Genomic DNA, 17117 nt, shown 5'->3' with positions numbered 1-17117 from the left:
CTGAACAATACAAACTCCGAGCGAACGAAGGTGGCACTGCTGTGCAACAATTCCAACGAATGACAGTTTTCAGTTCACCATTTTAGACCTCGTACGTTTTTCGAGATTAATTGCCTAAAAGATCCTTCCATGATTTTTATATATTTTTATTTCACACTTTAAAATATGAAGTTACAAACAGAATTCAATTGATCGGCCTCGTAGTTGCACAAAAGATCGTTCTATGATTTTTGTATATTTTCATTCCATGGTTTAAATAAGTGTGAATTTACAAACAAAACTCAATTGATTGGCTTGGACAAGTCAATGGTCAGAAAATGGTCCTTTTTCAAGAAAGAAGAGATTTTTAGTTAAAGAAATAAAAGAAAAAGATGGTGATCAGTGGCCACATGAACTCCTTCGTGAAACTAAAATGGCTGACAGTGAGCTTCAAAGATTTGAAAACGTTTTGGCCCTTCTCCGTTCGGAAAGATGCAATTCTGACTTTCGTCGCGGCAATAATTTAATTATGAATTATTCTACGCCAGTCAAAGGGTCAAAACAAATGAAAAGTATGTTTAACGGAACGCATACAAGGACCCGAACGTGTAAATATAAATATTTCTATCAACGACACGCCGAAAGCATACGCAAAACAATGGACTCCGTTCGCCGTAGCATTCGCCGTCAGCTAAATATAAGCTTCGTGTATCGAATGCAGATTGTTCCAGCCGCTTCCCTAATAAACTACTTCCTCTATGACTTTCGTGCTTTCCTCCTGCGAACCGACGACCTCCGGGACAATGCAAAGTCTTTTGTGATCCCTGACGTCACTCTATCTTTGCATTTGTCATCCTGGCTGAAAATACCGGCTTACACACCGTGCGCCGCGCTCTTCTCTGCCCGGGGGGTGGGGGTGGGAGAGGGGGAGGGAGAGGAGGAGAATCGTATTTTTGCGGTTTGTGCTTCGAATTTCCAAACACGATTCCGATAATCCTCCGGCTCCCCTATCGTTCCTCAAGAGCCCGTGACGCTGTTGAACCTAAATTTTGAACAAAACACGCTGACTCTAAAGATACACGCGCTTTTATGATGCCCGAAACGGATCCGGCGTTCTCCCATTGTATCCCCGCTCCTTTATTTTCTGTAACTCACATGTACCCGCGTAAAATGTCGACGCATGGCGACGTTATCCTGAATGTTTATTCTTGACCTTCGATCTTGACGGTCGAATTATACTTCGCGTTAGATAGCGCACGACCGACCAAGGAGATCTTTCTTCTTAAACCTTTAACCCCTTGCACTTATGGTACGGTTAGAGTGATTAGAGTTTCTTCGTGGTTCATCATTTTCTGGAAGAAAATCAAAATTTATATGAATTCTTCAATTGGCTGAGTGTCGATGGACAAAGTGGAATTTTATGTCGGTTCATTGCAAGCCTGACTCGATGTCATAGTGCACAGGATGTGCCAAGACGTCCTGTGAAATATTGTTTAATGTAATAATAATAATAATATATTGCTTTATTCAACCTTGCAGCCAAGAATTGAACTCGCTTTTCAATATCCTATATTTACAAAATTATTTTAGCCACAGATTCGGCTCATTCCTCCTCTCTCTATATATTGTTTAACACTAGAACTACCGAACCAGTGAAAATGACTGGTGGATGATTTCTTCTTTCACGATTACTGAAACTATGAAAACGTTTTCACGAGAAATTTTTTAATATATCTCTTCTTTAGAATACACGATACCGTAAAAATCGTATGAAACCTGAGCAAATTCAATCTTGCTGTTATTATAAAGGGATAAGTCTAAGTCACGTTTAGGGCTCGGTAGTTCTAGTGTTAATATTGACAGCGAATATTACAACAATTTATTTCTCAGGTATTTTACACCGCAAAGCTACATATGGGAATATAATTGTATTATGTTGCAGCAAGTTCTGAAAGTAAAAGGAAGAGAACCTTTCGGACCGCGAAGGGTCAGGAAACAAATCCACTTTTGGAATTGTGAAATAGTCCTTCGACACGGTTTGCACTCGAATGCTTACACTACAATACTGGACGGTAAAAGCCTAATATTTTCTCGTCGCTATAAATCCACGGAACCACGGCGAATAATCATAGCGTTCGACCGGTGTATAATCGAAGCCAGATCGGGACACGTGAAAAGCCGGGTGTCTGGTCGGGTGTCGAGCTTTCACCGGGTCGCTTGGCTGTATCGTTTTACTAGGAAGTCGCCGAAACAGATTTATCACCGTCGTTTCTCGAAAGTAATAATTCCCTGAGTCACTGATTACCGTGTCGCCTCGCGACGCATGGACAAAGCTATCTCACCTACGCGAAAGGATTTCTCCAGTGGAGACGAAACGACCGAGAGAGAGAGAGAGAGAGAGAGAGAGAGAGAGAGAGAGAGAGGGGAGGACTTTGCGTTCACTTTCTCGTTTGACTGAGCAAACTGTGTCGCCCCGAAACCGGGTCGCGTCGGGTATATCGCAGAGAAAGTGAGAGTACGATCGGCGAACCTCCTGCGCGATCGTGATGCAGCTGCTATTTAAATGATCTCTCGTCGATCGGGATCTACACCGCGGCTCCTTCACTCGGAGGAGGCGGCCCCAGAGGGCAGCACGCTCTTGGCCGAATGCTAATTGCAATTACGGACAGGTCCTACGAGTCCTTTGAACATCGGCGCGCCGCGCATGAATCAATATCGACTACAGGGTTCGAAATAAACAGCCATCTTCCCCTTTCAATCTAATGAAACATTGAATTTTCTGATTTATGCCTGTTCAGGCAAACGAACTGCAAACTGTACGTACAGATACATTTGCGAGGAGCTGTTCAATAAATTGATTTCTTTTCATATTCGAAATGCTATTTTTTCCAAAGGTGATTCATCGTTTGCGTAAAAGTGACGTAGTTTGGCGAACTTTATGACTCCCAAAGACCTACGCCAATAAAAAAAATGACTGACATTCCGGCACTATTATTAAATATTATAGTACGTGGTCATTTGTATTTACGTTCAAAATGCTTTCAATCTCAATTTGATTTCAATTCGCAAAATAAAGGACAGAATGGGCATTTTAGAAAAAAAAAATAAATAAATCTAAAGTTCAGCTCAGCGAAATAGAGGACGTACGGTCACCGTGCGCATGTATTGTATGTTGCTCGTTCCACGTGCGAGCAAAATAAACCTCCACGGATACTTCAAACGCTACAATAAAAAAGAAAAACCAAAAAACAAAGCAGAGTGAACCGTGTAAAAGGGGTTTCGGGTGTAGTCGATCCCCAAAATCGAGTGCAACGGTGTATGGAGTCTACCAGGTGCTCGACACGGGACTTTTACATTTAGTAAAGTATCACGAGCGAAAGCGAACGGGCGAGCGAGCAATCAGCGACGAATTTCAATAGTGTATCATTCCATAAGCTTTCCCACACACGACGGCGGCGACGCCAACTTTCGATTTAGCCTGTGTGTCCCGGAGTCCTCTCCGCGGAGAAAGACGGCTGTGCTCCGCTTCCACTGTAACTTCTTCGTGACCTATTCACCCACTTCGCGTTTAGCTTATTCGGCATTGTTCGGGGGCAGACAATGAGCCCGGAGGAATTCGTACCGATGCGACGCGACGACCGCCACGACGGCTCGCACGAAATTCGACTTTCGACGATCAGAAAACAAGGTCGGAACCGGAACAACCGCTTGTCCTCGCGTGCCCGTGTGCAGCGGGTACCATTTTACCGGCGAGAACCGTTCGTGCATCGAACTATTTATGGAACCACGTAGAAAGTGAATTGAACTTGCCGGTGCAAGTTGCCCGACTCTTGGAAAGTCGATAAATCCGGCTGGCGCACGGTTCACTTCTACCAACTCGGAATTACTTCTGTACGATCGGCAGTGTTGCAGATGTTACCATAATTCGGTTGATCAATTCATCCTTCTCGTAGCTGCTTTCAAATTCCTGCTTAGCAGCTAGACTGCGGATTTTCATGCAAAATAAAAATTTGTCTACATTCATTACAGCATGCAAAAGCTACGTATGCATTTATTTGTTTTCAACTTTGATCTACTCGTTCTAGTCATGAATACATAAAATCTGCAACCTGTTTGTAACTTTATAGTCTCGAAATTGAAATCCATTAGATTAGTTCGATTTTGAAGTTGTCGGACATGTTATGCTAATTGCTGGTAAAAGCGACAAGGTAGCTTAGAAATTCTGTGAAAGTGTACAATTTTAACAACTGGTACTACCACGTATATTTGTAGTAGCCCAAATGCCAGTAACGTTGTCTAGCCTAGAAGAAAACTTGCGAAGGGCAGTCGAAAATGGGCGCGAGCGTTGGAAAAGATTATTCGCTTAATCCAGGCTCTGGCAAAGATGGCGACAGCCGCGAAGTAAATATGCCGACCTCTATAAATACATTTTCAGTTTGACGTAGTTGCCGGCTGACCTTTGACCTCGAAAGGCAGACGGCCTAAAATCAGAGCGCTATAGCGCGCCCAAGCGCAACTAGACAGTACGGTGGCATATATTTCGGGGTCGTGACCGACTTAGCTGCCTCCGGAGTAGTCCGAAGTGTGCTTGTCCCTATTCGATCCCTTCCGAAGGCCACGGAATGACGGAATAATACATTCGATGTCAATCCGAATAATACATCTTGATACGCGCGCGCGGGCTACATTCGTATACTTACCTCCCCTCTACCCCTCCCGGTCTCGCATAATAAACTCTTTGTGGATCACGAGCATCGACCTCGTGCCTGTATATGTGCCGAACCGTTTTCCATCATAAGCTGTTCGACTGACCCGGTTACACTTCTGCGACAAAATATCCTCTATACCGGTCATGAGTTCAAGATCGTCGTTTTCACTCCCGGCAATTCAAACGTGTACACACGTTCTTGTTCGCGGGCCAATTTATTTAGCAGTTCAGCGACGAAATCTTTTCGTTTGCAATTATTTCTTTTGAAACTTTCACTTTCACTTTGTGTTTTTGGCTTTTCTTTCGGTGAGTAAAATCAAACACGATACGATTCGGATGATTTTTACTTGTTTTAATTGGCGATTTAGTGGAACCTCGATTATCCGAACCAACAGTTTAAGCCAAAGCGACATTGTAACAATACTGTTCGTTGGGCGATCAGAAGATTTCATTTCATACCGGCAGTAATGACAAAAGTCGGTGCTCTTTAAAACGGTGGAAATATCTGTTTGGCTTCTGTGCGCATCTTGCAATTAATACATAACATATTTATTTTCCATAAAAAGTCGCAATCTACACCGAACACTCATATTTCACTGATTAGTTCGGATAGTGGAGGTCCTAAAAAATCGCGGATTAAACGAGTAAACGCGATCCGAATTAGGTCGTGTTTGGTATCGTTTTAATCAGAAAAGTGTTGCGAGTATGTTGGTAGGCTGTCATAGAGAAATAATTAAAAATTTATTTGGTCGCTATCCTTTTTCTACGCTCCACGCTAGCGACAACAGATCAAAGAGTAATGCACGGAATGAATAACATTTTTCACACATATCCAGACATTACTGTATTAGACATTCTGTCGAAAACAAACCACGAAGACGACCTTGGCATCTCAATGCAAAAGCGAAGTAGGAACGAACGATCACATCCGAGCAACTTTCTTTCTCCTAAGATGGATTCTAAAGTCGTCTGTAACGCGGGGAACATCATTTAACAGATATTGTATCAACATTTTCACCTGAAACAAGGAGTTTACGAGAATCGGGAGAGGTTGATTGGCTCAGCCTGTACGTCACAACCACCAGCACGAGCCCATTTAGCCGGCAATAAAAGTGTCTCCGTCGCACGACCAGCGTCAGGACTTCTCTAGGCAACATCTGTCGCGGTGTTCTCCCGGGGTCGGAAAGACGATCGTTCCTATCGGCCGTAAAAACGTCAGCCGCCACCCTCCCCCGAAAAAGGCAAAGAGGCCTAAGGTCGCGAGGACGGACGAGCCAGGACGTCTCGAAAGAAACGTCCGAGGCGGAGGCGTTTTCCGCTTGCGAGGCCGCCGAAGCTGAGCGTGGCCCTCGCGTGCCTCCTCGTGCCCGCCGTTTACGGCTTTATGCATTTACGATTATTGACACGGGCCTCGCTTGCCAGCCATAATTGCGAGTGTCCACCAGCGACACGGAGTATATACGATTTTACAGCCTCGGGTTCCGAGCCGACGAGCCCCGGATAATCCGGGTAAAACGCCGTCGCGCGTCAACCCCCGACGCTCGAAATATCAGTTTCCTCGCTTCCAACCGAAGGAATCCTCGCGCACGACCAGCCCAGCCAATAAAATCCCCGGGAATTCTATGCAGAACGAAACAGACTTCAGGTTCTCTTATTTCGTGACGCGCGCGACGCTTCTGTTATCGCGAATCACAAACTCCGATCTCACCAGTTTCGATTTTACAACCCGGCTAAGGATTTTCTGGATTTTTGCGGCTCAGCCCGATGATGCCTATCGGCAGGACCTTCGATACGAGAGGCGGGCGTAGTTCCGCTTGGACGCAGTTGCTGGAATAATTTCAGTGTGAAGCAGAATACGATTTGGTTTGCTTTCGACACGTCGATTGCTGGTGATACCTATAGGCACAATATGGGTGATTTATAGACTGCGGATCTTTGTGCATTATGGCTCGGGGAAATTTTCAAAAAATGCTGTAATATAAAATTCGATGGCATTTAGTACGATTTTTCTTTGTTTCGGATCTGCAAAGGCTGTTCCCATGAAATATATTATTTCGTTCTATCTTCCTATGTCTACAACAATTGGAAATTGCATAAACAGTCTGGGGATATACCACTCCGCACATGTTTGATAGCTAATTTTTATTTTAATATAAATGGAATTGTAGGATCTTACAGAAGCAATCGCTGTGATAAACTGTGAGTACGCAGTTTCGGCGTGGTAAACGCTTTAATTTTTAGACTAGGTACCATTTTGGTATAGAAATTTGTCTGGTAAATGTAGCGGTTCGTGCATGATCGTAGTCCGAAGTCAGATCTGTATACTTTCGACCCCGGTCTTCGCTACAACTTCCGTTTCGTATCGAACGGCGAATATACATATACAACAACAAACAGATTTCGCAACAGGGGAAGAAAAAGCAGAATCTCTCCGGAGGCGTGTCCCGGGGTCGGAAGAAAGCGAATTTCGAAATTCTTGCGAGGCGTCTACGGCGATGTGTTCCATCAGGGTTCGGGAATAAGTTCACGAGGTCGTTGGGCAATGAAAAGGCGGGGAATTCTTTGTCTGCGGGGCCGACCCAGAAACCTTATTCTTTCTTCCTCTCGTTTTTTTTTTCTTTTTTTACCGATCCACGATCGTAGGTGCGCGCACGAGCCGTTTCGCGGGGCCTCGTTAGTGAAAGTTACCCCGACACAGGGCAGTGGGGAGAAAGTGAAAGCCGTTTCCGGGATAAGCGTGCCGGGGCTCGAGATTATATCGAGGAGGCGGACTGATATTAATGGCTACCCGATTACACCGATTCCTGTCCATCCGCGAGCGTATTTACGACCGTTTTGGACCCCGGCGATAATGCCCGCGCATTAGAATACTATGTCGCCGTTTAACGATGTCATTACGGCCTCGTAAAATAATATTATATAATGGGCCCGCGCGCGCGAGAGTTGTTTCCCTGGACCGGTGCTAATAACCACTTCGATTGCGCGAGCTTTCGAGCTTCAATTCTTGCGATACGCTTGTCACGACGCCTGCGCCCCTGTATTTTTCAATTTAGGCGTTTCGAATGCCCACGCCGCTGCTCATACACGCCTCTCTCGGCGATTATTTCATTTCCCATAAGAGGAAGCGAGGAATTTCTAATAGTTTTTCTATTTTTTTAATTCATCGTGAATGACGCGAACTTTATTATTTTTCATTTCCTTCGTCTTATCCTAGCTAATTGATTTTCTGTTCGTTGTATCAGTATGACACCAACAGGCAAATTAAATTAGAAATGGGAAGGAGGGAATGAAAACGACATTTCGATACTGTTTATGACACTAACAGAGTTAGGAGAAGAGTACAATGTTTTCATGACTATATAAGAATATAAACGATTTTTGCTTATCTTGTTTCGAGCACATTTTTGTCAGAAATTGTATAGCCGTGCATTATTTTCGTACAATTCTTACTGGAACAGTGTAATGTGGGGTTATAAATAAGCGCTCGCGCCATTTTGTATGTCACAAGTCCAGCCTGTGAGAGGCGAGCGACTGGAATTTCGCTTCTATGTATAATGGAAAATAAATCTCGAGTACAACCGATAAAGTAATTACAGTAGAAAGTGTGACAATGCACGCCCTGTATTACCAGTCTGCGCGATGTGGCGCTATTGAAATGAATTTATTAGAGCCGTGTGGGTGAAAAGAATTATACTTCGACAGGGTGGGCAGAAATTAATGGCCGTTCCATACCGCTATCGGATTTTAGATGCAGATTGTGGTTAGCAATCGCTAGATAAATTTCCCGTGCAAAAACCACCAAAATATATATATATATATGTGTCTATTTATTCGAAAATATCTGTACCATTTGTTTAGGCAGTCTGTGGACTTGTTTGCTGCCTAAAGAATGCAAAAGCACTCAGATCATGGCAAATCCAAAATTTAGTAAAACGACACACAAAATAGATAATAAAATCCCACAAAATCAATTTAGCGAACGCATTCGACGTCGGATGTCATTCGCACGAATTCCCACAAAATCAAAGTAATTTAGTCAATCACCCCCGCCGCTAGAAAGTTGAAATTTATTCTATTAGTTTAAAAGCGTCCGCTTACCGTTAACCCTTACCGTCAACAGCCGGCCATCCACTTCCAATTTCTTTTAAAAATTTCTTTTAAAAACATTTTCGCTGAGAAATAGCAAAATTAATGAAAAATATTGTAGACTCTCGCGTAAAGTGCATCATTGAATATTGTAGAAAATGTTTGTTATCGACATAAGGGTCAAGGGCTGACTTGAACAATGCGAAAGCTCAGTTATGGAGTTTAACGCTCCAAGGAAAATCAATAAAATATTTTCCGGTAGTACATGGAATCATAATAGCTCCGTGTTCGAGCACACATGAATTTCGTCCGATAGGAAATGCGTTGCGAAACGGTACCGAAAGCAAAACGCGTGGCGCAAAAGTAGGAAGGAGAAGATGTCCGTTTCTCCCCCCTCCCTCTCTCTCTCCCTCTCTCTCTCTCTCTCTCTTTGTTGCTTTCCTCGGCTCGAAACGCGAACACGGCGCGTCGTCGTTCGCTCTCGAAAAGGGAAAGGGAACTGGAAAGTGGAACACGGCCAATGGCACGATGACCTCCTGACACACATTTCTCGCTCGTCTCAACGAAAGTGAAAAGAATCGGTCGTTTATAGCCGGTCGAGATTTACGGCCGCGCCGGTACCTGGCGAACAGTATTTCATCCAATTACTGCGACGCTCCACGAAGGGCATAACACGGCCAATTGGCAGCGCACGACTCGGGGAATTATTGCTGCGCATGGAAAACCATAAGGCAATCCGAAGCTCGCTTCCTGAAGACGTACCGAGCTGATATCTTTGTCTATGCTGCCTCGCGATCCTCTCTCTCTCTCATTGTTCCTGGCAATAATTGATAGTAATGCGTTGATTCATTCAGACTTTGTACGGTGAGAGCTTTGTTAAACGAGTTAAAAAAATATCAGAGCTTATAGACGGAAACTGTCTCAATCAAATATTTGCTTCAACGAAGTAGAAGATTCTACTTGTCAAATTATGTTTCAGTAATACTGCACAAGACAAATAATTGTTCATTTAGAATAATAAAATTATAGTTTATCTATCTTTGGATTTGCCAGATATATTTTCTTAGTCAAATGTATCCAGGCGCGACAGGTTATGTTTTAAAAAATAATACCTGAACTTTGATTTGGGAGGATTTATGACTAAAATATTTTATGAAAATGCCTGAATATGTCTTCTTTTTTTTTAATAATATGTTAATAATATGTTAATAATATGTTTTTGTATATCTTGTGGATCGTTTAATTTTTTCTTCGTTAAGCGTTTCTTGAATTAAAGGTTCTTTAGGGGTCGGAAGAATTTAGGGGCAATAACTCAGGTAAATGTTGGCGATGATCGTAACGATCCGCTCGGTCCTTGTGCAACAAATTAGGACAGTCAAATAAAACTGAAAGAAACGCACCGTGACGAGGAAAGTCCCATCTCGAACAGATGCGTCGAGGAACCGTGAAATCGGGGCTTGGTCCTCAGGATGCAAGAAACCGCAAGGAGGTGGGTCGAGCGTACCCGTGCGGTGAAAACTCGGTTTCGAGAAGCTGCCCTTGGAGGTCTTATGACTTTCGTAAACATCTCTAGAAAGTCTCTGAAAGTCTCGCTTTCTCTAGGAAGAAGATGACCCTTGACGAATCATCGAGATTACCTTGGCCTACCCTCCCATCGGCCGAGGATGTTTCAGCGGGAAAGGCAATTTTAAGGAACTGTGGAAACACGAGTAGAGAAACGCGACGCTAAAGAACGTCACCCTAAAAACATAATTCATCCCAAGCAGGGTTTGCACATTTTTTCAAAAGATTGGTAGGTAGAGAAATTACCAAAGTTTGTATGGAGGTTAACAAATGGTTCGAATCTAATCAAAGAATTCTCATTGAATTTCAACGAAGGAAAAATAATTCCAACGTTAGAACATCGAATTTGAATATTTCCGAATTCTAATTGCTGAATACTTAATTCAATAAAAATAATACTAATAACATGCTTTTATCTCCCGTTGAATTAAAACAAAGGAAAATCTGGTATGGCTAGAAAATGGACTAATAAAATGAAAATGATTCCAACGTCAAGAAATATATGAGAATTACATGTGCATAAAGTTCAAGGGTTTCTAGTGCATCCAACGAAATAATACTAATAATATGCCTTTATTTCCCCGTTGAATTGAAACATTTATCAAGCATTAAAATACAATTCTAAAATGTTCTGTGGGGGTTCTAAGAAAATAGTTTGGTAACGAATCCTTCTCAAATTTCAATAATAAGCAATCATTCTCACTTCGAACTGGTTTCTAATAATAAGCAAAGACGTCTGCAATAAATTGATGTACTGATATCGGAATAGATAACAGTCGCTGATCGATGGAAAAAAGGCCAACGAGCTGGGCCTGAATTACCCTAACCCTGCTCATTGTCCCGATATCCTTGGCGCCGTTTTTAGCCTGAAATCGCGGGCATAGGTGCACTTTGGCCTCTGTTTTGCACACCTCCACATACAGACACACACACACACATACATCGTAACCGGCACATCAACCACTTGAGTAAACGAGCACGTAACTTCGTTGTTCTAACAATATCCGCGAAGCACACACGGAAATCGAACTGACTTTGGTAACTGGAATAGCACGTCACGGTTTTTCGCCGCCTCGAAAGATCACGATCCACATCCGTGAACTCTGATAATTATAGATTTATAATGAATGGCACACGCTCGAAGGTCGAACGTGTTCTCTCCCCGGTTATGCTTTCTTCGATCCTCGAAACAACCTTACCTGTTTCGTATTTCGATTTGCGCAAAAAAAAAAGGAAAAGGCTGCTCGATCTCAAGGTAATCTTCTTTCCTGCGGACGAAACGTTCCGGGTATAATGCTCGGTCTCGGATTAGGAGGTCTGGAAGTTCCTTCGTGATCGTGTCATCGCGGGTCATTCGGTGCTTCAATGGTTTTCGAGATTTTGCGGAAAAAAATACGAGAGTAGTGCCGGAATCAATTTTAAGATGTCTTTGAACATATTAAGAAGTGGAATACACCTTTTGTAATAGTAAAAAACGAAGCAGGAATTGTTTGCATTAAACACAGATATGGCAATGTGTAGAACGGTAGGTAGGTAAACTCTGTATTTAAAATTTGTCCATGAATTACTCGGGAAATGTAATTGAAGAATTCTTGGTATGCAACAACATGCTAATCACTTCCGGAGAGGTTCCAGATTTTCCGGAATCACTCGCTCGTCATCAGCACATAAATTACCGAAACGAGGAAACCGGAATGAAAACTGCATAATACATTTTCCTCGTAAATCCAATAGAAAGGATTCGCTAAGGAATTCGCTTTTCTTGAGTTTACAATGTTCATAAAATTGAATAAGTAAGCTTGTCTATTTTATTATTAAAATCCCATTTCAAATTACCTGTTTTTTTCAATATTAATTAAATACAATCTTAGCTTAATACAGAAATGTGAACAGTGCTTATTTATTTTACTGTGAGACAAATTCGAATGATGAATCACTTTTTATTAATAAATAATATCAAATCTATTATTTTATTTTTAACATCCGGAAGTGTAAAAATACGCTTAATGTTACATAGCACAAACAGAGGTTCTTGTTGTTGCAGCCGACAAGTGCAGTTGAGAACCGGAAGTAAATGCAGGGAATGCCAAGACAATAGGCCAAGCTTTCCGAAGAATGATCAATAACCGTGAAGTCATGGGTAATAATAAACCTGAAATGGTTTCACAAATTCTCTGTCGGTCTCGATGACGGCGCTTCATTCAGAAACCCGACTATTTCCGGTTGCAGACGACGTATCCCGCTACGAAGTGACATGACTTTCGCCATTGGCCACGGTTATTAATAACAACTGCATAACAAGTTGGCCTTGCACGCAGCCATGCATGTGTCTACAACTATTTTAACGCTAAGAGGAAATTCGTTTCGATCCTATAAAACGATTTTACGACTTAAAAACCATGTGTTGCATTCATTACAGGAAGTAAAAAAGTACACATTCCACATCGATTCGTAATTTATTTATCTAAACAGATCATCTGGTCATTTTCGAGCGGTCATTATTTAGAATACGGAAATAGGAATTTATCAAAGGCTACAGGAAGTTATTTTCGTTTTACTTTGTCGCAATAAGTCAATGTCAAGCTGTATTTACAACTTATAGACTGAAAAATGTACGTATAGACTGAAAGTTTCAGAATTGAGAAGAAAAGTGAAAAAGTAAGTGAGAGTAAGCAAGAAATGTACGTAAATATTGTTACTTTATCGTATTAATAATCGTACGCTTCATTGATTTAAAAAACAAAGAAGGTAACTTTGTCCTTCCGTATCTCACACATAGATACTTTGTCACTGTCATTACTACGAACTGACAGCAGTAAATCGCCTACGACACGGGCCTCGAGTCATCGATCGTTTTAAAAGAAATAATGTCGCGCAGGTTACGAAACAATCCTCCCCAACAGAATCGAGAAGCATAGTTAGGGAACCCCGAGGATGCTTCAAAAACGAATTAGGATCGTGATTTGTTCGCGAGTAAAGTCGACGGACTTAGGAGCTTCAAGAAAAGCTTCCATGCTGCGTGCGGCGTTCATTTTGCGCGCGGAAAGAAGGTAAAGAATGAGAAGTAAACGGGGTCGTAAATCATTTCCAGTTACCCTTCGACCCTCCCTCTCCGAAATCCATTACGACATTTCAGGGCCACGGCTGTGCGAGTATTCAAGGCGTAACGGTCCACGAGCGGTCGTAAATTCCGACCGGTCAAAAGAAGGGGACAACGATGTTTTCCCAGTTTCAGGTGTAGTCGATTATGAGAGAAAAGTCGAGGTCGTAAGCGCTGTTAGTCTGCCGTTCCCTGGGCAGTTTAGAGTGCTTCATTGAATCTGCGAACATCTTGAACTGCTAACGGACAAACACTTTTTCCCTGCGCCCATTGTTCTGCGACGTAAAGCAGGACGGAGGCGATGGCTGCTATGAAAGGGTCTCACGACAGAGAACAAAAGATTTCGATGATTTTTAACTCGATTTAAGCAGCTATTCGTCAATTTTCATGTGGCTTTGTTGATCTTCTTCTTGCGGCTACATGCGTGACCTCGAATTAAAATTAATCAGCAGGAGCTGGGTCACAATGGACCCGGACAATTCCATCCAGGTGTGAGTATAATTTTAAAATAGTTAAATTTTCAATATTAAATCGTCTCCGTGAAGCGACGTGTTAAAATCATTTCCCTTCGAACGAATTCCATGGAATTAATTTCTATGTGTACAAACGAAGCTCTGGAACTGCTGAAAGGATGTTGTGAACCACTGGTACACAAACAAAGGAACGAACAACAAGTATAGCGTCGCCGTCGAAACGACGACCGGCAAGAACGGGAAATTTCCAATCGTTCGTTAGGGACGCCCTCGAAAGAGAAAAGGATCGCTAACGATCAGCCGGTTGTTGCCGGGGATCCATTGTGAACGCGCGTAAAGTCAGGTACACGAGAGCGCGATGTGTAAAGCGTCCTTGACACGCGGCGGCCTTGTCAAGAATTTTTCCGCGTTCGATTGTTGTTCCAAGCATGCTCCGCGAACTGCACCTCCGGATGGTGGGAGAACAGAAGGAGGACGGAGCAACCGGTGATCAGGAAGCAGAGGAAGACGAACAGAGATTGGCTACTGAATGGCGGACGAGCCGCGGCGACCTTCGGACAGCCGTAGGATAGAAAATCAGACGGATCCGGAGAAAAGGTATCGCAGTTGTTGCTCGCCTTCTCCTGCCAGGGAAAATGCGCTTTCCGAACCTTGGACCGCCCCTAGACAATTAATTCCCTGATTGTTTGCGACTGCGACGCCAACTCCGGATCTCCAACCGAGTCATTCTCTCGGAAAATCGTGATTGCGAATAAAACGGAATCACCGGTCCCGTTCCTTATTGCACCTCGTGCACACACCCTCGACGAAACATACATATATTCATCTGTTACGAATAGACTGCAAAACTTTGTGAAAGATTAAATTCTTTTGCGGTATTGCAAGAAACAGGATTTAGGTATTTCTTGAATTCTTTTAATTTTCCCATCTTTTCAGATTGCAACTACTCCAATTTGGTCATAAATGAATTTAACCTAATGATAAACCTCGTCGCATACCACGAGAATATTCATGGAAAAACGTTTGAGTGAGAAAAATTGATACTGATTTAAGGAAGAAAAGACACTACCGAAAAATATGTATCAGGTCGTCCCATAAGTTCGTGCCGTGGATATGTTTATATTATTCACCATTGACAGGTATTTAAATGAAAAACCGCAGAAATTTTATAGTGACGGTATGATGTCTTTGCCAAAAAGGTCAGAAGAGGTTGTGGAATGAAAGGGTGATTATATATTTTATTTTTAGAATTTAAATGGTACCTAAGCGGACCTAATACATCTTACAAAAGTTATTGGGTTTAAAAAAATCGCTTAATACAGGAAGAACATAACATGATGGGATAGGCTGTGTATGCTGTTCAATTAGGCGCACTCGGACGCCCAGGTGTGTAAATTGCGGTTTTCGTGCAACCCGGACGTTGAAACCGCAATCGTAGCCGATCGAACAGCTTATCTGGTATCAGCACAACAATGAGTGTCTTCTTTTTCCTAGCATCGCAATCGTGTTTTTCCGTCGTGACTCCTCGCTTCGACGGCCATGCCCTTGACGTGTCCCGATGCGGCACACATAAGTTCATACTGACGTGCACTATGTGCACACACTGTGCACAGGTCACGAGGACGTGACGTCTTGCCGGAGCCTGAATACATGCGCCGATGTTTACGTGCGTCAACAAAAATCGTTCGCAACGACGCGGCGACGACGGAGAAACTGTGCCGGAAACAATGGCCGCCGGTTGATTGAGAACACCTTGATGCACCACCTGCAATTGAACGAAACAAGCATTACATAATAAACTGTACTGTGTGATTGGATTGTCTATGACGATTATAAATCACGTATGTGTGTTTCGACAAATAGATCGATAACGGGTTAAATGTTTCACTCGGCGAGCCTCGATAAGTTGACTGTGTGTCAAGGACTTCCTGGATCAGAATACCAGCAGGATCGTCGGGTGTATATGTATGCAATACTCGTCATGAAAAACTTTCTTTCGAACAGACCGGAAAAGAAGCCTCAAAAGGACCAGCGAGTAACCAATGCAATCCGGGAAATTGCGCGAGAGTTTCGATGATCAATCGCACAAATTGCTCCAGATTTTGACTGCGCTGGGGAAAAACTTCCTACATCCAATCTTAGAAATTACCCCAACTGTGCTCGCCATTTTAACCCGTCCGAGACAAATTAAACATCGTTCCCAATCCTTTCTCGTTACTAGATTGCGAATTTTATGCGCTTAGGACAAGAATAAGTGAAATTTGAAACAGTGGACGGATCGGAATAATTTGAGGACATTGATGGTCATTATTATCAGTTTGTTAACATTGTCGGAGGAGGAAAGACATTCGGCTGCTCTCCCTTCCGATTGAAAATTTAGATTTTGTAGAAAGATCCACGATCTACTCATTAAAAGTAAGTAATTCCGTCTGAACAATATTACAAGTTTAACTTCCATTTCCTGATCGCGAGGTTCAGATTGAACAAATATACAGGGTGTCACCGATCTGGTGGCGCAAGCCGCAGAGCTTAGGCTTCCTCAAGGGGGTGTACCATAATTTAAATAATAATGACGATAACTGCATGAAAATTGCAATGTGTTGAAATGCAGCCAAACAAGTGCGCATAATTCTGAAACACCACCGATAACCAAACCATTTTTTCCAAAAATTGTCTACGCTTGACTGTTGTATTTTTCCGTTTCATACAATCAACTCAGAAAATTATAATTCCCCATAAAGATCTGTGTTCGATTCATGAATCTTTCTGGTCCTGCAAGGGTCGATCAATGGAGGTCGTGTCCAGCGGGTCGCCGGTGCGAGCAACAGTTGGGTCCGGGTAGACCCGGTCGTTGCATCTCGCGGCGCGTCCGGGGCCGGAAGTGCGAGGGAAATCGATGTGTGTTGACTGCAACAAACAAGTCTGGCGTCGTTCAATGCCACCGTAAAACTGCGCTGCTCCGATAAGACGGAAGTGTACGTCGGGCTGAGCGTGAATCGTGCGTGTGTACGCGTGTTATACGTGCGCGGGCATGCACACACGGCGACGCGTGCCGCGTGAAGTTACACGTGCCGGTGTTCCACGTGTACACGGCCCGCGTATTAATAGATACACGGGAACCGGGGATTTCGGGTCGATAGCCGTGACGTCAGTGGATCAAACGGCCGAGAGAAACGGGAAAACCGTGGAAAAGCGAAGAGAGAGAGAG

The 17117-nt window shown here is 43.1% G+C and overlaps 1 protein-coding gene across 1 annotated transcript; it reads right to left on the bottom strand.

Moving 5' to 3' along the window:
- Positions 1 to 15025: 15025 nt before the first annotated feature.
- On the bottom strand, positions 15026 to 16076 carry LOC143356712 (uncharacterized). The gene is made up of 2 exons (XM_076792622.1): positions 16059 to 16076; positions 15026 to 15674 (listed from the first exon to the last, which is right to left on the bottom strand). Exons 1-2 carry the CDS (start codon positions 16074 to 16076, stop codon positions 15270 to 15272), a joined length of 423 nt encoding a protein of 140 aa, XP_076648737.1. The 3' UTR covers positions 15026 to 15269.
- Positions 16077 to 17117: the final 1041 nt, after the last annotated feature.

Source organism: Halictus rubicundus, chromosome 8 (assembly GCF_050948215.1).
Source record: "Halictus rubicundus isolate RS-2024b chromosome 8, iyHalRubi1_principal, whole genome shotgun sequence".
Lineage (NCBI taxonomy): Eukaryota > Metazoa > Arthropoda > Insecta > Hymenoptera > Halictidae > Halictus > Halictus rubicundus.
Note: the sequence above shows the minus strand (reverse complement) of the source record. Positions and strands in the feature narration are given on the sequence as shown.